The sequence below is a fragment of the Crocodylus siamensis genome, chromosome 10 (assembly GCF_052110815.1).
Source record: "Crocodylus siamensis isolate JL-2025a chromosome 10, ASM5211081v1, whole genome shotgun sequence".
NCBI lineage: Eukaryota > Metazoa > Chordata > Crocodylia > Crocodylidae > Crocodylus > Crocodylus siamensis.
Window position 1 is genome coordinate 50,161,229 of NC_143404.1, and position 21,590 is coordinate 50,182,818.

The 21,590-nt window shown below is 46.8% G+C and overlaps 1 protein-coding gene across 2 annotated transcripts in view; it reads right to left on the reverse strand.

Annotated features, from left to right (window-relative positions):
* Positions 1 to 21,590, reverse strand: part of GGT7 (gamma-glutamyltransferase 7) — an 80,247-nt gene that overhangs the window by 37,250 nt on the left and 21,407 nt on the right. For both annotated transcript variants that reach the window (XM_090020437.1, XM_090020436.1), the window contains exons 2-7: positions 17,788 to 18,014; positions 15,932 to 16,083; positions 8,187 to 8,304; positions 5,708 to 5,775; positions 2,958 to 3,031; positions 1,847 to 2,040 (exon numbers count right to left, since the gene is read on the reverse strand). In XM_090020437.1, coding sequence (XP_089876563.1) covers positions 1,847 to 2,040; positions 2,958 to 3,031; positions 5,708 to 5,775; positions 8,187 to 8,304; positions 15,932 to 16,083; positions 17,788 to 17,955 — 774 coding nt within the window. In that variant the 5' untranslated portion in view covers positions 17,956 to 18,014. The remainder of the gene's footprint in view (positions 1 to 1,846; positions 2,041 to 2,957; positions 3,032 to 5,707; positions 5,776 to 8,186; positions 8,305 to 15,931; positions 16,084 to 17,787; positions 18,015 to 21,590) is intronic.

Sequence of the window (21,590 nt, forward strand, 5' to 3'; positions counted from 1 at the left end):
ATCGAGGCGGTCCCCACACCAACACTGCACCCTCACACGATCCACTCTTATCTCCCTTGCTGGTAACACATCGCTCCGCACCACTGTCTGCACTGATGCCCAGTCCAGCATAGCTACTACTCTTTTTCCTCTATGGTTACTTCTACCACCGGTGCGGGCAGCTCATCTTCTGCCTCATGGCCAACTCGGGCTACATAGCCACACATTCCTACCTGCACCGTTGGGCCAGGTCAGGTGCTTCCAATCACACAGGCTTGCAGGGTTTGTTGTCCTGCTGCTTGATCCTGTGGGCCTTGTACTGCTTGGTGTGGATGACCCAAATCTTGTTTCCCCAACTCTGGGCTGGGGGTTAGCGTCTGTTCTCGTTTTTCTCTCCACATGGACCAAGGGTTCTCTTCTTCATACCAGCAAACCAGCGTCTTATAATGCATACTGCCGTATAAACCTTTCCTGGCCAACGCACCATTGTGACAAGAGTATCGCTGCTGGAGTCGTTCTAGTGGTGACTCCGCCCTCCTGTTATGGGCCACCCACCTGCTTACTCGCCTGCCACACCTTGATCTTAATTCATTGAATGATGTAATTAGTGGGAGGCTGCCCACTTTATATGCCCCGGTGTCAGGGGGCACTATCTGCGGCTCCTTTCCTCCCCTACACTGCAGCCCAAGCCTCGCAGACGGTACCGCCAGGATCTTGACTTGGGCCTTGCTGTAATTCAGCCCTCTCCTTTACCTTGCTGGGGCTCCTCGCTGCCCCCCCTCACTCTGGGGCTGGGGCCAATGCACCCCCAAAATGCTGCACCCTCTCTGGTGCCAGGACCCCCATGCTACCGTGGAGTCCTTATGAGGCCTCTTCCAACCCTTAATAGTCTCACCCGGTCCTCCAGTCAAACAGAAAGCACAACGCCCCTGGGCTATAATGTAAAAATAAACCATTTGGTCAAAAGAACATTCGATCCCTACCGGAAAAAATACTCCAGCCCATGGCAGCAAACCAGGGGATGCTCATGCAGTCAATCTTCACCCCTCTCTCCACACTGGCCGATCTCCCCCCTCCTTGGCTGCCAGAAGGGACCTGTCCTCCTGTCCTCCTGGCTGGGCTTAAGAAGGGCTAAGCCCTGCCCCTTCATGTCAGCAGGTTTCGCTGGTTGCCTCAGCAACCAGCACCTGTGCTGCCCTGGTGACTAGCAGCTGTGCCTCCCCCTTCTCACCGCTAGGGGTCTCTCTTGAGCCGTTTCTATTTTCAGGCGCAAGGCACCTAGAGTACTCTGGGCAGTCAGCAACAAGACACATTGGCTAAACAGACACTGTCATTGCCTGCATTATAGTCATTCTGGGGCCGGTGAAGGACTGTTTATCTAGGCTTTCCAGCATCTAAATCCACTCTAAATTTAAAATAACTATTCAATCTTTAGGGACAGGACCTATAAATATATTAGAGATGAAACCAATGATGTCCTATAGAAGTGACTCTAATAGCCTATAATAGGATACTATGTTTTATGCTATAATAGAAAATGAGATCCTTTTTGTTGTCTCTTTGTTGTATTTGAGAAGCCAAACCTATTGAATCATATATATTGTAGTCTACAGCTCATATGGGAACTGACTTCTTTATTACTTGCGCTGGTTTAAATTAGGATTATGAGACTGAAGTTAAAGCAGTTACATAGGTGTAAATAGGTGAAAAATTGGCCTCCAAATATTTATCACTTAAAGTCAAAACTAGCTATTTAGCTCCAGCTGGCTAGCACATTTAAAACAAGTTGCAGCTAGATGGCACGATTACTTGGTCTGAGATGAAACACGCAACAATCCAAGGGCAGACCAGCACAGACACAGCTCACCTCAGAAATGATCTCCTGTGTCAGGTTTCCACTGTAGAAAGCCGATGCTCCTTCTGTTCCAACCAGGTCCAAAGTGTTTGCCAGGTCTGGTCGCTTCATTAACATCCCAGCCAACAAAGGCTGACCCTCTGGGAGGAAAGTCTCCCTGAACCTGTCAGAGTAGTTCAGCTCCTTCAGTTCAGTAACAGCTTTGGCTGTAGGCAAGAATGGTGACAGTAGTATGACAAGAGGAAACCACAAAGGACATTCAACTTTCAAGAATGGGCATTGAGAAGTCCAGTTGCAACCCATGAAATTCTGTTTTTTGGTTTCTTGGTATGTGTAATTATTATCCATTGCCCCATTTGAAAAATAACAAGCCAGTCAGAGATCGCTGGAGCAACAGGACCACAGTATGATTAATCTCATAGCTATAGCAGGGGTAGGGAACCCCTGGCACGTGTGCCAGAGCATGGGACATGAAAGTATTTTGCTTGGCACTCAGACTTTGGGAAAGGGGCTGGGGCTGCACTGCTACTGCAAGAATTAGGCCCCTTGAGGCTCCCTCCCTGTCCACCCCTGGCACACCAACATCTTACAAGTGGAGGTTACAGGTGTTTTTGGCACTCTGCCCAAAAACATCACCAACCCCTGAATTCATGGGACTCAGACTGGGGGTCAGGATTACAGTGCTGGATCTTCAACAGATTTATTGAATGGCCTTAACAAAGACACACAGATCCACATTTTTGTGTGTATTTTGTGTGCGCTGCACATTGTACAGAGTCTTTGGTGCATAAGCATAAAGGCAAATGCAACTGTGGAAATCTCCTTATGGGACACAAAACAAGAGACCTACATGCACACTGACAAGCATGAGGAGGTCCATTTTACATGTCAGTGCCCTGGGGGCAGACTGACTGTAGAGGATTCCCCTGCTGTCCATCCACTAGCAGCTCTGCTTTCACTCTCTTCTGTTCAGGCCTCATTTGTTTTCTAAACCAATGCATTTCCCAGGTTGAAGAACATTAAGTTCCAGTAAATTAACCCACTTCCCCCTTCCAAATACACAAATGTAGTCCCCTTCTCCTTTGATGTATGTAAAAGCCCACTGCAGCATTATAGCAGTTACCTAAATCATGTGTGACATTGAATCCATTCTGGGCAATGCCTGCAGCAAGTCCCAGCAGTTCTGACCAAGAGAGTCTGGCAAAGAAGAAAACAAGGAGAAATCTGCATTCAAAATGTAGCAAAATAAATGTAGAACTGTCCTTGGGGCAGCTCTACTGGGGCTACCACAGGGGTAAAGTCAGAAACTGCTTTATTGGAAATTTCTTTTGTGACAATCAGAAAATAGAACTAGGAGCAGAAAGTCCTGAGTTCAATTTTACGTTGGACATCAACTGCATCTGCAGCTGCGGACCAATCATTTAACCCATCTCCACCAGAGTTCCCCCTATACCACTGGAGTAATAATTCCCATCTACTGCACAAGGGGGTTGTGAAGTAGCAGAGCTGATTGGAAATGCTGCACACTTCCATCAGTATGCGTTTGTTTTGTTTTAATTTTTTTGAAGAATTTTTTTTTTGGTGGGGAGGGAGGGAGAAGCAGGAATCAGAACCCATTTTGTAAAATGAAATGTTTCTGTTTCATATCCATGAACATATTCTCCTATTCTTGCAAGACAAAAATCAAGAAAGGAAGGAGGACAAACATGGGCAGATCTAGGATTTTGAAAAGGGGGTGCAGTGCATCATTGTATATAAACACAACACATATTTTTCTCCAGTTAAAGAGAAACTACAAGCTTTACTAATATGCTAGGGGCCCAGTACTATATTATTCAGTTTAAGATCAAAGCAAAAACAAATATGACTTTACTGGAATACATACTAATTTTCTAGCTTATATATTACATTTTAAAAAACATAACAAACTAAGCAAAAATAGTTCAAAGACACTGTTTTACTACACCTGTAGTCATTATAGTTAAATGTACATCTTATTCAGATTCACAAAACAAAACCTAGCCTTCTTATGCATCTTGATGGTGCTTCTAACACTTTACCATCAATCATTTAATTTTTTTAATGCATTAATAGCACACGTGGTTTTGGAGCCTGTGCCTGGGCTGCCCTGCCCTGCTGCCATTATCACCACCCCCGGGCACCCAGCAAGAAGCGGTGGCAGTGCAGAGCCATAGGGCAGCCTGGGCATGGGATCTGGGCGGCTGCAGCAGGAAGGGGTGGGGGACACACCCATAACCCCCATCCAGGGCCCCAAGCAGCCAGGCTGGCAGCACCAGGGTTTCGGGGAAGGCAGCAGGAGCCATGACAAGGCTGTTTGGCATCCTTGGGCCTGGGACCCACTAAGCAAATAAGTGGGGAAGTTCAAGCCAGGGCCAGAGCTGGGGCCTGAGTAGCTGCCCCCAGCCCAGGCTGCCTATGGCTGCTGCTGCTGGGGCGAGGGCAGAATGAGGCCACCACTACCGGGACTGTGCTCGGACACCAGGCATGCCCCAGGCCTAAGGCAGCTCTGACAAGACCCCAATCAGATTGGGCATCCTGCCAGGGCATGCGGACCTCCCCTCTCCCCCGACTCCAGATCCCCCTGCAGGCAATCCCCACCCAGCTCCAAACCCCGCCACACACCCACAGAACCCCACACCTTCACAAATTTCCCCCACGCACACATCCCCCAACCCCCCAATCATACAAAGTACCTGAACATTTTTGCATAATTTTGAGGTTTTCTGTGCCTAATTTTTTAGTTTTTATCTGCAAAATTAAAATTGTGATTAATTGCAACTAATTTTTTTAATGGTGCAACTAATCACAATCAAATTTTTTTAATTGTTTGACAGTGCTGGTATTAACATTACCACACCTGGGTTAAGGGTTTTCGCTAGAACTAAAAACAGTTTGTAAGGCTGTAAAACTGAAGAGACATTAGCAGGAATAGCTAACAGATGGCAAAATTGCAGAAGAAAGGATAATTTATGGAACATAAAGGCTATTTATTAAAAAGGAGAGAGGGTTGTTAATACCCATGGAGTGAAGACATTAGCAGGGATCAAATTGGTTATGTTGAGCCATGAAATCAATTGACTCCTGCAGGACTGCTTGACAAGAAATGCTGCTACCTCTCCTAGTCAGTTGGTTTTAAAGTTTGAGTGGAAGGGGAATCAAAAAGAGGGTGCAACTGCACCACTGCACCCCCCTGGATCCTCCTCTAGGAACAAGAGAGAAATGGAGGCAACCTCATACTTTTTAATCTTTCTTTTTTCATTGCTTTGTTAACATCTCAAAAATTGCTAAGCAAAATGAATTTTTTTGTTCAAATAAAAAAAAAGGAAATTTCTGATATTTTTTTTCAACTTGTTCTTATTAAGTTTGACTTGTAATTAGTTTTCTGGTCTGCTTCTCAGACAGCCTGAGTACTCACAACCACCAGAATAATAAGTGTTCTTCACCTCTGCAAATTAGGCTATAATCATACAACTGCACACAATCATAACAACTGCCCATATAAATTAACCATGTAACTGAATGTGTGCAATACTGGAAACCCCAACCACTGGCTGTAACATGCATTCAGAACAGTGCTGAATACTGAAAAAAGTGACCTGAATATCATATTCCAAGGGAAAGTGAACGGATGGCACATCCAAGACTAATGAGAGAGACTTGGGACAGCATTTGAAGTCACTTTGCCAACAACAAGATCCTCTTCCCATTGGACCTTTACTGACATCAAATCTGCCAATGACTCATGTAGTAGAGTGCAAGTCACTGATGAATGGGATTAAACAGCATTTAACCTGCAGCACCTTTCAGTGGAATACACTCCATAAAGTAGCAATATGTATTAAATAGTCTTACCTCCCATATAACTGGTGGGCCTTATGCATCCCTTGTATCATTCCTGGCACCCCCACCAACAGACCCACCTGCACAAAAGAAAGGTGAAGAAAGAAAATATCCCTATGGACATATTTTCCAACTTGGAATCAAAACAACCACCATAAAAAGATTCCATTCATTTTCATACAGCATGTTTTCCATGGGAAGGGAAAGAGGCTGAAGATATTAGGAGTGAGGTAGATATAAAGGTTGCTGGTGACAGACTAAACTGAGGAGGAAAAGCCTTTGGTGGGGAAATGGGAAAAATTTAATCCTGTAGTAACTCTAATAAAGTCATACAGCCCAATGACACCTAGCTTTTGCCATTTATCTATTGCTTCTATCCTCCCATATTCCCTTATCCCCAAATATGACTCAGTTTATTTGTTTCTAGTAAGACTTAGTGGCCCAACGGATTCCTAAGCTGCACTGGACCTTTTCTCCTCTGGCTCAGGTTGCTAGTGACTGAAATTCTCACCACATGAGCAGTGTCCTGTCGCCTATATAAAATAAGTGAGTACATTTCCACTCAGCTCCTTGTGGACAAAAAAGCTATACAGGGATCCCGTTTTTCTCTGTTTAAAAATCCCAAATTCTCCAATAAAAAATCACTAATTTTCTGATTAAAAACCCCCAAATCCACGTTCTTCCATGATTAAAATTAAATGCCATTATATATATAGGTATCAGTTGAACACAATGTTTTATTGATATACTTACAATTTTAAAGCAATCTGGAAACCTACCAGAATAAATTCTAAATACCTATTTTGGCATTTTATTTTGGTTTTTTTATCATAGAAAATCAGAGCTCCCTCTGCTCCCATCACTCACCAGGACATGGGTCCAGCTGTGGCTGCCCTGCCCTTCTGCTTTGTGATGCTGAGCAGTCCAGATATGCTGGTGCCTTGCCCATGCTGTTGCCCTTCACTCCAACCCACAACCTGCCCAGTACTGCTGGTGCCCCTCACTCCTGACTCACAGTCCCCTGCACTCCCCAGCCATGCTAGTGCCACTCACTCCCAGCCCATAGTCCCCTGCCTTCCCCACCCCCGTGGCCCTCACTCCCAACCCGCAGCCCGCTGGCCCTGCTGGGGCCCCTTACTCCTGACCCAGAGCCCCCTGCCCACCCCAGCCCTGCCAGAGGGGGGCTCCAGCTGCCTCCCACCCACCCAGCCCTGCACAGGCTCACTGGATGGTGGTCTGCAGCAACAACGTAGGGATGGGCTCCAGCATGAGATACTTACAGCGCACCTCATGTGGAAACAGGCAGCGGCTGGGGCTCCACACGTTGCCCCGCACCACTGGCTCGGACTGGGGCTGAGGCTGGGGCTGAGGCTGAGGCTGGGGCTGGGGCTGGGGCTGGGGCTACAGCACAGCAGGGAGGACCAGTGCCATGGTCCACATCAGCAGCACGAAGCAGAGTGCAGCTCTGTCCCAGGCTATGCTGCAGGCAGCAAGAGGAGGGCAAGGAGCTCCAGGCAATCTCCGTCCTGCCCAGGCTGTAGAGCAGTGGCTGCAGCAGCTTTGGCTCACACAGGAGGCAGCAGAGAGAATCCAGCCCCAGCATGGGCTGGAGGAAGGAAGAGGACATGCCTTTGGCATGACCCCTTCTCCTGCTCCACTCTGGCCACAGCCCCACCCTCTCAGCCCCCTGGCAGCATCTCCTGGCCAGCCTGCCCCTGCTCCTCAGAGCACAGGCACCAGCCCCAGTCACTGGCCCAGCCAAGCACCTCCCCACCACCCTTGAAGGACCACTCCCCATCCCCTTCCCCTGCTGGATGGGCAAGTGCCTCTGGGCAGCTCCTGCTGGCAACAGCACGAAGCTGGGCTCACCAGTGACACTGAGCACTGCTTCAGCCCCTCTACGCCGCCATAGGCCCAGCACACACACACCTTCCCTCTGTGTCAGCAGACACCTGCCCCATCCCCTCCACACACCCCTGCCACACACATATACATATGCCCCACACAACCCACCCCCTAGGCCCCTAACCCTAAGCAGCTCCTTGCAGGCTGGAAACCCATGGTTTCCTGTGGTTTTCTCCTTTGAGGGAAAAAATTCACGTTTTTCTGCAGCAAATGGAAGATCTGGATCTCTGGTCATAAATCACCCTCCTTTGTTGGCAATCTCAGCAGAGAGGTGAAGGCCCTACTAGGCCACTCAGACTGCATGCCCCACTCTGCCCAGGATCACTCCACTGCAGGACTGAAGAGCCAGTCTGAGGCTGAGGAAGCCTGCCCTGTCTTTGTTCGTGTTCTTTGAGGAAGTGATTGGTAGCTTAAGGCTCCAGGACTGAACAGCCAGCACCTTGACCAGAGCTAGAATATGAGGCATCCTTGCTGCTCACAGTACATGTGATTTCAGACAATCAGAGTGAGGAGGAAAAGGAAAGAGAAGAAACTGAGACCAATGAACACACAAATAAAAAACCTGCAATATAAAGCTCTGTCTCACCTTTGCCTCTGAGGCCTTGCGAAGGACCTCCTCCTGGATCTCAAAGGGTGCCGTCTCTCGGAAATCAATCACCTGGCTCTCGTTCTTTCGGATGTCATGAACCAGCATCACTCCCCCACTGCAAGAAGAACATGATGCGTGCACTGCATATTGGGCATTTCTTCTCTGGCTCAGGTCTGTAGTGACTGAAATTCTCACCATCTGAGCAGCGTGCGGAGCACTTTGCTGTCCACAGAGATCTTTGTCACTTTACAGGCCACACTGCAGTCATCATTAGGTCCCATGGCCCCGAGGCTAGTTGAGGGCCATAGCTATGGATCAATCAGCCCTATCTCCATTCCATCGCCATTTTTGGTCACCTGTGCAAGGCTTCACAGCCCTCAAAGGTTCTGTACCCTGGTGCTTGAAAAATGGAATCCTTCTATACCACAGTCCTTCTCTCAGGAAGTCTCTCTGACCTAACTGCTGATTCTCCGGCCACAGTCAAATGTTTACTCTTATCAAGCCCTTGAAATGAGGCGTACACCCAATGGAAGGGAGGGACCATCACCAAGGAGGACTATACCTCCTTTCCTCAAGACGGTAGGGGGGCTGTTAGGAAGGCCAAGGCGGAGATGGAACTGGGACAAGCAACCCAGATCAAGGATAACAAGTCCTTTTTTAAATATATAGGGGGTAAAAAGAAGGTACCGGGTAATGTAGGCCCTCTGCAGGACACTTTAGGAAATCTGGTGGTTATACCAGATGACAAAGCTAACCTCTTTAATGATTTCTTTGCCTCCATTTTTTTGAACAGGGACCGGGTCATCCCCCCCTACAGGGAACCCCAACAGACCCAGAGGAGGCACAGCCAGGCCCAGGGTCAGAGAGGACCTAGTCAGGAAACTTCTGGTGGGACTAGATGTGTTCAAATCAGCAGGTCCTGACGATCTCCACCCCAGAGTGCTGAGGGAATTAGCTGAGGTCATTGCGGGACCCCTGGCACAGCTTTACAAGTACTTGTGGTGCTCTGGAGAGGTGCCGGAGGACTGGAAAAGGGCCAATGTGGTCCCCATTTTCAAAAAAAGGAGGAAGGAGGACCCAGGAAACTACAGGCCCATTAGTCTCACCTCAGACCTGGGGAAGCTCTTTGAGAAAATTATCCAGGAGCACATCTGCGAGGAGCCAGCAGGGGGGATCATGCTTAGGGGCAACCAACATGGGTTCATTCAAGGCTGGTCCTGTCAGACCAACCTGGTGGCCTTCTGCAACCAGGTCACAAAATCCTTGGATGCAGATGATGCGGTGGACGTAGTCTTTCTGGACTTTAGGAAGGCCTTCAACACTGACTCTCACCCCATTCTCCTTAAGAAATTAGGCAACTGTGGCATCGATGCCTACGTGGTCAGATGGGTCACAAATTGGCTGGAGGGCCGCACCCAGAGGGTGGTGGTGAATGGGTCTTTTTCGACCTGGAGGGATGTAAGCAGTGCGGTCCCCCAGGGCTCGGTCCTCGGGCTTGCACCGTTCAACAACTTCATCAGCAACTTGGGCAAGGGTGAAAAGCACCTTGTTCAAATTCACGGATGACACTAAGATGTGGGGAGAAGTGGGCACGCTGGAGGAAAGGGACAGGCTGCAACTAGATCTGGACAGGTTACAGAGGTGGGCGGATGAGAACAGAATGGATTTCAATACTCACAAGTGTAAGGTACTGCACCTGGGGAGGAAGAACCAGCAGCATACCTACAGGCTGGGAAACTCCCTTCTTGTCAGCACAGAGGCTGAAAAGCATCTTGGAGTCATTACTGATTCCAAAATGAACATGGGCCGCCAATGTGGGGACGCAGTCAGGAAGGCCAACCGTACCTTGTCATGCATCCACAGATGCATTTCAAGCAGGTCCAAGGAGGTGATACTCCCCCTCTATATGACATTGGTCAGGCCGCAGTTGGAGTACTGCATCCAGTTCTGGGCGCCGCCCTTCAAGAGGGATGTGGACAACATGGAGAGGGTCCAGAGGAGGGCCACTCACATGGTCAGGGAGCAGCAGGGCAGGCCCTATGAGGAGAGGCTATAGTACCTGAACCTGTTCAGCTTCCACAAGAGAAGCTGACTGAGAGTAGATTCAGGCTAGATATCAAGAGGCACTACTTCACAGTCAGGGTGGCTAGGATCTGGAACCAACTTCCAAGAGAAGTGGTGCTCGCTCCTACCTTGGGGGTCTTCAGAAGGAGGCTGGATAATCACCTAGCCGGGGTCATTTAACCCCAGCATCCTTTCCTCCCCATGGCAGGGGGTTGGACTTGATGATCTACTTAGGTCCCTTCCAACCCCACCAACTATGAAACCAATAAAGTCAGGGGAAAGTGACCTGGAGTCTGTTCAGGTAGATGCATCCAACATAACCTAAACTGTCAGCTGATGCCAATGGCTGAGTCTGTACTATCAGCAATAGTGTAAGAAGTACAAGGAGTTTGGTCAAAGTGTCAGATGCCATGAAACAGAAAGGGAAAAAATCAACCTGGGATTTGTAAACTGAGCTCAGTTGATCTATGAGAGAACACAAGCCAAAGCCTTGCAGCCAAACCTCCAAGATCTTTTGGGAATAGGGGTATTTGAATCTACAGCATGGCCCAAATGTTACAAATGCCCCAGTATTTAAAATGAGCAAGAGCCAGACACCTTGACTTGAACAATAGACTGTTTCAAACTCAGACTTAAACACTGCTGTTTGAGCCTGTTTCTAACTTGTTCTGGAATCTGTATGAATTATGATGAATCTTGTTTGTTTCCAGTGGTGTACTCCTATGTAGTCAGTTCTCCACCACACAAAGCCACAGCTAGCCATCCCGCTTCAAGAGTGTAACAGAACAACCAAGTAAGTCTACAGTGTCTTCTTCAGAGCACCAGGCAGAAGGGCAGTTTGGGGTTCAGACTCTGGTCTAGGATTGCCAAAACCTCCACTCAGTTCCTAGCTAAGTCACTGATTTCTAGCGCAACACTGGATATACCACCAGATCTCCCTGTGCCTATAAAATGGGGAAAATACTTCTTTTCTTGCTCCTTTGCCTCTCCTTTCTCCTCCCATATCTGTGTATATACCATCTAACACAACAGGAGTCTTTGGACTCTATGGCAGTACAAATAATGAGGCAACTCCTCTTGAGAGCAGAGTTCTCACAGGAACTTCTCTGACAATGGATTTTACCAGGATTCTTTGGTTGTACCCTCCCTTTATAATATATGTTTCATAACTGTTTGTGACGTGTGCATGGCAGGTCCAGCAAAAAATTATTTACTCAGAACTCTACCGTGTCCAGGCTCCAAAATAAACATTTGTTTATTAAATAAACATTTGTTCAAGAATAGTTTTATGCTATTGTAGGTAAATTATTGCTTCTGAGTGTTCAAAGCAGCTATCATACAAATCATTTAATAATTACTACTCTCTTGCTCTTGCACAAGTGTTTAGAAGGCCCATGCCTTCTAAAGGACTTTCTAGGATGCATTACAGTGCATTACAATAGAAAATGCTCATCCAAAAGCATAATGCATAAACTCATCCAGGGAATCAAAGGGGGAGGTGTGATATATTGGTGAGGAAGGCAGTGAACTTGGGAGCAACTGCACTAGAAAAAATGTTTTTTGGTGTAAAAAAGGTTGAAGAATTTCCACTTTAAAAAGAAGTTACTTGTTACTGGTGATTCATATGTATAGAAATTTTAAGGCCAGAAAGGCTGGTTGTGACTATGTAGCAGGTCCAACCTGGTTGGTGTCCTGCATAATACAGGCTATAAATTCCACAAAGCAAGTCTTGCACCAAGTCCCAACAAGATCAAGGGCCAAAGTGGACCAGCCTGATTAAGGCATGCCTGTTTCTGTAGCCAATGGAACAAAATGGAGGGAGGTGGTTGCCTCTGGAAGAATTTCTGGATAACATCTTTTATTGCAACACTTTCTAATATACTGTAGAATGTCTGTTAGGATATGTTGCTACTACACACTCCCCAAGTACTCAATTATAGCTGAGTCAACTTAAAATCATGCCTCTGGAACTATATCAAGACCACTTAACCATTCTGCTATTACACTCCCATCAAACCATGGGGCTTGTGGGTAAGTTTGTGTGTACTGTTTGAAAAGACTTCAAGTGATGGAGAACCTAGCACACCCCTTGGCACTTTGCTCCAATAGTTCCTTATACTCCCAGTTAACAATGGGCCCTTGTTACCGATTTGTACTTGTATAGTTTCAGCTTCCAGTAACTGATTGCTTTATGCCTTGTGACGCAACTCATGTACATTACCTGTTCCAAAGAGCTCACAAACTAAGGCCTTCTCTCTGCAACCTGAATGTTGATGATACTTAATCACAAAAAAGTCTCATGAACACAGTGGATCAACCGAGTTGTTACACAGTACTACAGCATAATTGGAGTAGTGGAACAGGGTCCTAATTTAAGAGAAGAACAGACAAGAGCTGACAAACCACAATAATTTGTTTCCAGGCAGGGGGTTGTAATCCGAGATCCCTGGTTCAAATCTAAAAATCCCCAGAAGAGAGGTGGATTGGGGGCACGTCACTGGCTGGGTTACAGTGCAGTACAGTTACACTCTGTCTCCCAGAGACTGTCAGCAGCCATGGGAACCAGGACATAAATTAGAACAGCCTTGAGACAGCTCTCTTTTATACCAGCAGTTGTGCTCCAAAGGGATTGGGAATGAGGATCCCAGGGCAGATTCATCTCTAAAGAACATAACAACTGATATCGAACTAGTCCATAATTAACCTATATTAAGACCCTACACTAGTTTTACTACAGGCAATAGAAAAACTCTGGCTGATTTCAACAGGAGCAAGGGCAGACCCTGTACTTCAAAGTGCTACATGTCTATCCTTTCATGACTCTTCTGTTCCATGCTGATGCTGTTAATAAGGCTGGTGCAGCTCCCTCCAAGTGCTCCTCCTCCTCCATGTCCCAAAACAACAAACAATGAGGGCATTTTCATGATTATATAACCTACAGCCTGAGCTAGATAACCTTGAGCTGCAACACCTACCACAGAGGAGGAGGCATACACTGTAAAGTACCAAAATAAATAAATCTTTATTTATAGGGCCACCAGAGAAGATTAAGCATAACTCTAGCACAGTTCAGGAAAATAAAGGAGCAGTACAGAAGTTGGGACAGACTTAAACTACCAGCAGGTATTTAGGGTATGACTATCAATTACCTCATTCATGAGCATGGGGCAGAGATGGACAGGGCAAGGGTAAGGTGGCTGTCCCTGGGCACTGACAGACATAGAAAAAACAAACAAACAAAACTTCCATGTGCTCTACCAGAAAAAGCAGCACATTACTTCAACCCAGCTCCATAGCATCTGTATAGATCAGGCACTTCAGTGGGCCTTTTTGGCACTTTTAGCTAAAGTGGATTCAATCAGGTTTAGATAAAAGCACCAGAAAAGCCCTACTAAAGTGCCCAATCTCTACAGGCACTAGGAAAGCTGGGTGCAGCTAAGGTGCTGTCTGTTGGCATGTGTTGGGCTCAGTGAGGGAGCGCATTGAATTTAATGTAAAGCACGATTTGGGGTTTTTTTTCCACGTCTGCAAGCAGCCCCCATCCTTACCATTCATATTCCAGGTATATCTTCAGGGCTGTTGTACTTCCCATAGTTGCCTATGGACTCTGGGAAGCAGACAGTAACTACGGCGTACTGTAAACCTACCATTCCTCTAACATGCTGTCACTTTGCCTTTCATAGATTTCATAGATTTCATAGACATTAGGGATGGAAGGGACCTCGGGAGATCATCGAGTCCAGCCCCCTGCCCAAAGGGCAGGAAGTCAGCTGGGGTCATAGGATCCCAGCAAGTTAAGCATCCAATTTACTCTTGAAGGTGTTCAATGTAGGTGCTTGAACCACCTCCGCTGGCAGACTGTTCCAGACCTTGGGGGCTCGGACAGTAAAGAAATTCTTCCTTATGTCCAGCCTGAAACGGTCTTGCAGGAGTTTGTGACCGTTCGACCTCGTCATCCCATGGGGCGCTCTGGTGAACCCTGGGAGCTGAGAGCAGCCTTGGCAGAGACCCCATGTCACTTCTCAACTCCCAGAAACAGCTTTCTCCTCAGGAGGAGTCATTCTTAGGGAGCTAATTCTCCCAACTTGAAGAACTTCAGGTTCCAGGGCATCATTAGGGAGCCCTCAGTGTAAAGAAGAATCAGACCCAGGGTATGCTCGTCTGCTTAAAATGCAATTGTTCACCTGATATTTTAATCCCTGATTGGACTTGAAGAGCTCTGTGCCTCAGAAAACTTGAGTAGATAATACAGTTCTTAAATCCCTTCCCAGCTAGCCTGTCCATGTGCAAGTCATTTCTCTTTAGTTTCTTGTTTTGCAGCATGGATGTATTAACAGGCTTTGCAATCAAACAGGTTTCCACTTACAGCTTCTCCAAACTGCCTTGATGAGACATTATCAAGTGACAGCTTTTATGTAATGTTACCTGGGATTTCCTGGCACCCCGTTGGGCTGAAAGTTCAGGTTTCACTTGCATAACATTTTTCAAAACAAACACCTCAAAGAGGCAGCAGCTCCAGGTGAAGGAGAAAGTAAGAAGGGATTTCTGGGGGTCCAGGAGAGTGTAAGTAGAATTCTTCTCATGTTGACCATTTGGGGGTCCCTAAGGCATGCTAAGAGCTAATTTTGGCCCACTGTGAGCTGAGATTGCACATATTAAAGCTGCTACTGCTGTTACATAAGGGGATGTAATTTACAGGTAAAAAAATCTTACTCAACACTTTAAAACACTAGGCCAAATCCTGAGGTGCATCTGAGATCACTCAGCACATTTGGGACAGAGGAATAATTAGATTTTCACTGTTTGCTTCTCGTATCCAGGGGCCATGTTAACCCTGATGTAAGCTAGAGCAGCAAGATAAGGACTGTTCTCTTGGTATCAGAACTCTACAGGGCAGCCCTCTCCTGGTAAACCTTTGTCTGCAACCAGCCTGGTGGAAAGCAGCCATAGAAGTGGAGAACTACAATTCTGATAATGATTTGGGGGCCACAGCTGCCTGATCACCAGTCCTCAGCATAATCATTCAAACTGCCTCTGGTAGGGAGGTGCAGAGTAGGGATGGGGGCATGGGAGGCTAATGTCACCCTCAGTCTTGCTCAGGCCTTGTGTTGAAGGACAGCCAAGAGCAAGACTGTGAGCAGGTTTTGTTCGAAGGCAAGCTGACTGATCACAAACCAAGGCAGTGTCTCCCCTACCCCTCCCAGGGAAAGGCAATGAGCCCAGGGTAACGCATACAGAGAAACTTCAGTCAAACTGCAGAGCTCTGTGCCACAAACCAGGCCAGCCTCCTAGTCTAAGGTCCAGGCCTGCTGCACTGCAGTCTTGGGCCTAACATTCTGCCCGTGCCCCAGACCCAGTGCCTTCCCTGTGCAACTGTTCCACAAGGATGTGACCCCTTATGACCCTCCACAACTAGCAGACAGTCCCCATATGGGTCAGTGGGCTCACAGAGCTGAAGCGGACATGCTGATGCTGAGGAGAGGGGACCTATACTAAGCCCAGAGCAGGAATTGTATCCAGACTGGCCCCATTATAGGATCCAACAGCCAGCAACCTGGGAGCTGGAATGGCTGCTGAACACAACCTGTAATACTCTCTCACCCAGCACCCTGACTAGCAGCCCTGTAAAGATGGGCAGACCCTGCAAGCTGACAGGACAACAACCAGTTTGCACCTACCCGCCAATACCTGACGTGTGGGGGTTGATTATCCCTGCACACAGAGCTGAAGCAATAGCTGCATCTACCGAGGACCCCTGCTTGTTGAGCACTTCAATCCCCAGAGTTGTGCAGGGAACAGCATCAGTGACCACAGCACCCTGGTGGAATATCTAGGAAAAGCAAGGAGTTAAGAGAAAGAGTCAGTTTCCATCTGCTGAAAGAAGGAGGGTTTCCCACGCTCACAGTCAAGCACAGGGGAGGCCCTGATCTGGGGTCCACTGTGAACCAGGGTACTGGCAGACAGTTCGTCTCTGTGTGCCATTCAAGGTGTCGGGTTTGATTTATGTGTTGCTAAGCAGATGGATTCTTGGCTGCCCGGCTCCTCATGCCGGAGCAGAGACTGTGCTTGGCTGGTGTTCCTCTCAGACAGAATGCCTCCAGTCACTAGTGCTGGTGAAGTGCCCCTGGCGCATACCTGGTGCTGCAACAGCTGCTAAAGCCATGCTGCAGCCGTAAGACATCACAGCCTGGTCACAATTGTTATCAGCACAGGACTCAGACCAGCTGTCTCTGCTCCCTTCATGCCCATATTCCACATTTGCAAAATCCCTTGAAGGCCTTTATAAGGCAGAACAAAAGTTGATGCCACAAGCAGCCCCATCAACTTGGTTCCTAATCATCCGAGTCACTTTAAGTGCAACCTTGGGAATAGAGCCCTTACTGCTCCCTCACATGTACAGCTACCCTGTGGCAGCAGGGCTGTGCCATTCCTCAAGAATGACAAGGAAAAGGCTTTGTTTGTACTCTGTTCAGCATCTAGGGACTGTATAATTATACAGTCAGGTAGATACCTGTTGTAAATTAATGCATTTTTGACATTGACAAGAGGACAAATCATTGAAGAAGAAAAGATGCTTTTTTCCAATTCTAGGACCTATCCCAGGATCCTCCTGACACTTACCCTGACTTTCTTTCCCTGTTGCCAATAACAAAAAAGGCAGGATGGTCACAACCTGTGGAAACTGGCTTAAGCCCCTTCTACCCTCTGCTCATCCCCCTCCATTTACACTACATTCCAACACCTAAATAGATGTGAGTAGATGTTTTGAAATATATTTTGTCAAAAGTACAAAGTTTTAGTGGGACGAGACCTCCCTACAGTGCTCCCTCTGTTGTCAAACCTTTGCAAATAATTAACAAGAGACCGCAGATTCAGTGTGCAGTGTGAAATCTGTGAGAACTTAGAAGGAATAGCAAGAAATTCCATGGGTCTAAGAATATTCTGCACAAATAATGGGCACAAAATATACAGATCAGCAACATCTATTCATTTCATATTGTGCTTATCAGAAAAGAGTCCATTTAACAAATAAAAGATATCAGATTTACCTAAAGAACCTTGTCTGTCCATTTAACAAAGGCACCTTCTCACTTAATAGCTGAGCTGCTTTCTGCCTGTGTCAAAGTTCTGCTGTTTACCTCTGCTAGGACCACCAGTCTATGTAGGGAAGAATGAGCTGGATTCTGTTCTCTCTCATCAACACAGCTTCTCAGCTACTTCTGGTTGCAAAGCATTCTGTCCCCAGGCATGATGCAGAAGTAGAGCGAACCCATGTGGACTCCGAGAGCTCACAGGGTGGGTATGACACTGGCTGTTAGAAACATTAGCTTGTGCCAGTGGAACAACTGAGTGAGAATCAGGATGGAGCTTTTTCATGTTAATTTTCTAGCTGCTTTTTGGACCTCACCATCACTTGGATGCTTTATTAACAGTTAAGGATGAAGGGGGTGAGGGGGCTGTAGTTTTCAGCAGGGAATTCTTCCCTTTTCCAGACTGTCATAATTTAAAAAAATAATCAAACACCTCATCATACCTGAGGGTCCCCGAAATAGATTTGCATGATTAGGGCCACCGTGACCCCTGTAGCAAAAGTCAAGCAGGCAGTGATGATAACAGTCAGCCCATCTTGACGGCAGCTGCAGTCCCCTGAGAATGGGTCCTTGCTAGTTTCTCGAAGAGGGGAGACATCCTGACTGCCCATTTCTGATGAAGACGAAGGCAGGCGCTGAAGGCGAGCTGATTTCAGGAAGGAGTCTGGATCTTCATGGGCAGGAGGGAGAGGGAACAAGTGTTACATATTAAACAAACTTGGGCTTTTATTCCAATGCACACACTGCACTATAATTATATCTGTCCCAGTTCCAACAAAGCTATTCAGTTTCCTAAGCTTTCAGTAGATTTTTTTGGCTTAAATACTGCTGAGAGTCATTTTACTCCTACCTTTCTTTAACCCTTGTTATTCTCTAGGGCAGTGATTCTCAACCAATGCCATGAGAACCTTTGACAGATGCCAAGGGAAGTGTGAGAAGATAAGCAGATGAGGCTTATCTGTCTTATCTGCTGCAGGCTCCAGGTGTGAGAAGAAAAGCAAATAAGGGCAGATTCAGCCTCTCTCTGCCTGGCTGCTCCCCAACCCTCATTACCCATCCCCTCTGCAAGAAGTTAAGCACTGTAATAAATTAGATTCTAAAAATGAGGTGCCACTCAATTCATAACAGTTATGGAGGTGTGTCTTGAGTCTGACAAGGGGTGCCTTGAATTTTAAAAAGTTGAGAACCACTGCTCTAGGAGAAAGTCCAAAAGGCTGACTAGTAACTTGTATGAATTTTGCTTGATATTGCAGATGGATGGGCAAACCCAGGGCACCAAAATCTCCAACAGCAAACCCATGATAGCTATCTTGGTTGGATTACACAGAATCTATTTGCAGACAGGTCTCAGAAACTAGAGACATCACAGTTCAGCCCAAAGTCCATTGTCCATGATTAGGGAGCTGCGCTTAGGAGAAATCAACTCAGAAAATAGACCCAAATCAAAATATTAGGCACTAACACAAGAATTACCAGGAATAAAAACTGGAAGAGAGGCAGTAGAGGGAGTAGGAAACATCTATACACATTAGCAATTCACAACACTCAACTAAACCTAAAATAATTCAGCAGACATGAAGACTTCTTCACTATCTCACCATGTAAGTCTTTAGAACAGCGACTCTCAATCAGGGTGCCACAGCATCCTGGGAGGGTTGTGTGATCCCTTTAAGGGAGCCTTGATGTGTCACGTAATATTAGCACTGAGAGATGTGGACACACCCACACGATTCACAAGAAACTCAAGGATTTCAATAAAGGAATCCACAGTGTCAAAAACATTCTGACCTTTTGTGGTCTTTCTGAGTTCTCTGCAACAGAATAATTATTTTGTTTTTCCAAAGTCAAAAAAAAATTAAAGCTAATAGTTAGAATTTTCCAAGGGATGCCTTAAGTATAATAAAGTCTGCCTGGAGTCTAAAAAGGTTGAGAACTATTGCTTTAGACCAGAGTTGTCAGACATATGACCTGCAGGCCATGTCCAGTCTGTGGATCTCTATGATCTGACGCATGGGTCTTAAAACAACCCCATGCAGCATGCACTGGCCTCAGCCTTGTGTATTTTATGTGGTGCCCATGGCAAACTGGCCCTGTATACTTGCTCTGAGGCTGAATGTGGCCCACAGACTGCCACTGCACACTGAAGCCAGCGTGCAGGGCTGGCCAGCACAGGCTTTGCATGCAGCATACACTGGGTCCAGTCCCATGTGCTGTCTGCAACATGTGCCAGCCTCTGTCTGAGACTTGCACTGCATGGATGAGTTTGACACGTCCGCTTTAGCTTGATAAGAACAGCTTCAAAAGCAGGTAACTCAACAGACCTACAATGCCAGAAGTGCTAAATGCAACACAATGAATTTCTGATTTCCCAGGTTTTAACGGGGAGGAAAAAGCCACAACAGAAAACAAAGTGCACTTCAGGTCTAAGTGACTTTAACGCGTATTCAGTATTAAATGGTCTCCAAGTCTATACTTGCTTCAGCTGACTTTTTAATGCAGTTTTGGATTATGAGAAGGGTTTGCAGAAAGAACGTTAATTGCCATTAATGGCCACCTGGGTTATGAACCCAAATCAGCTGCAGCTTATATCCTACTTTATATAATACAAAGAAATTTATAATCACACCAATTGTTACCATCCTTCTGTGGTCAAATACACCCCAGTTGGCTCAGACAACATCATACAACCAAAGAAAATTTTACACAGTTCTGAGGTTGCTTCCAGTGTTTACTGCTTAGTCATCATTGGCTGGTTATTTTTCACTGGGGACCAGCCAGTCATTGGCTGGGACATATGACAAGAACCTATCACGCCCAACTTGATTGTCTTTGGTCATTGAAGCAGCAGGCCTTTTTGCTGAATCTCCACCTACTTCCCACCCACTCTGGGTTATTTTGGGGCAATAGTTACTTGAGCTCTCACAGTCATCTTCCCTATGCTTCTCTGAAGCAAATCTCCACTGGAGCTGCACTGTCAGAACTCAGGTGATCTCGAGGGTAAGTAATGCCATGGACCTTACTGGTATCACTCCTGCCTTATACTGGCATAACACAAAGGAGTGTCAGGCTTCTTTGAAGGGGCATTGTGTAGCAAACCCAAATGTTCCTGGGGAAGAGGCTAGGCCCCAGAACTCAGCAGGAAACCAGTTTGAGACCCCAGAGCTGCACAAGTGAAATGGCTGGCTATTCCTCAACAGGTTGTCAGAAAGGCCATGTGTGAACTAGATTTGTGGCTCATGGGTAGGAAAGACTGGCATTTAGTTTGGACCTTTCACCCTGGCAGGTCTTCTGCTGCCAGAGGTACTATCTCCAGCTAGTGGCCTTTTGAACGGCAACTCAAAAGCAGGAACAGTCCATGCACCTGCTCAGAGAAGAGAGGCACAAAGCTACATGCAGTTGGACAGCGCTGGAACAGGATTGTCTGTCCCTATCAGAGCTGAGGAGCATTAAGGAGCAGCTAGCCCTGTCCTGAGTAAGGCTGGCTGACAGATGAGAAAGAGCCATGGGATAGTATAAGGTCCCACCCCTAACCCCTGACCTTTGGCACCAGAAGTCCCTCCCCTTATCCCCCACCCCCCACCCCAGGAATACTCCTTTTGAAAGGGGAAGGTTACCACCTTGGAACCAGAAAAAAGACAAACCATTCACTAAAAGTCAAACACCTACTATAAAATATTTTAATTTTATTACAAAAATATTTTTGTCATTGTTGCCGGCACAAGGTGCACGAGAGAGGCAACAATTGGGTTCGTTGCCCGGTGTGTGTCGCGCCAATAAACACACTGGGGGGAGAAGTAGACAGAGTTTATTTGAGCTCAAGTAAAAGGCGCAGGGAGACTGTATGCTCTCAAATCCTGCACCCCTAGCCCTGCAACAGTGTATATTTATACCCTGGCCACTTCCAGCAGTATTTTTCCACTAGCTGGCTCCCACCCCCACTTTCCCTCCTCCCTTCTCTCTCTGAGCGGTGTCCTTGCATTCCACAGATAACAGTTTTTAGGGAGTTTCAGCTTGCTTGCTACCCATCCTGTTTTCCAGTGTTACAGGAGGTTACAAAAAGTTCGGGGCGGGGGGCCCTGGGTCGCCTGGGCCTAGAGCAGAGGAGCTTCATCGACACTCGTGGTCTTCCATCCCTCTGAGTTACCTAGGGTTATGCCCAGTGACACCAACATCATGATTTGTGTTTGCATCATGTATATAGAGATAATTGCATAATAACTCAGAAATAAAGCCTTAGTCTTGTATA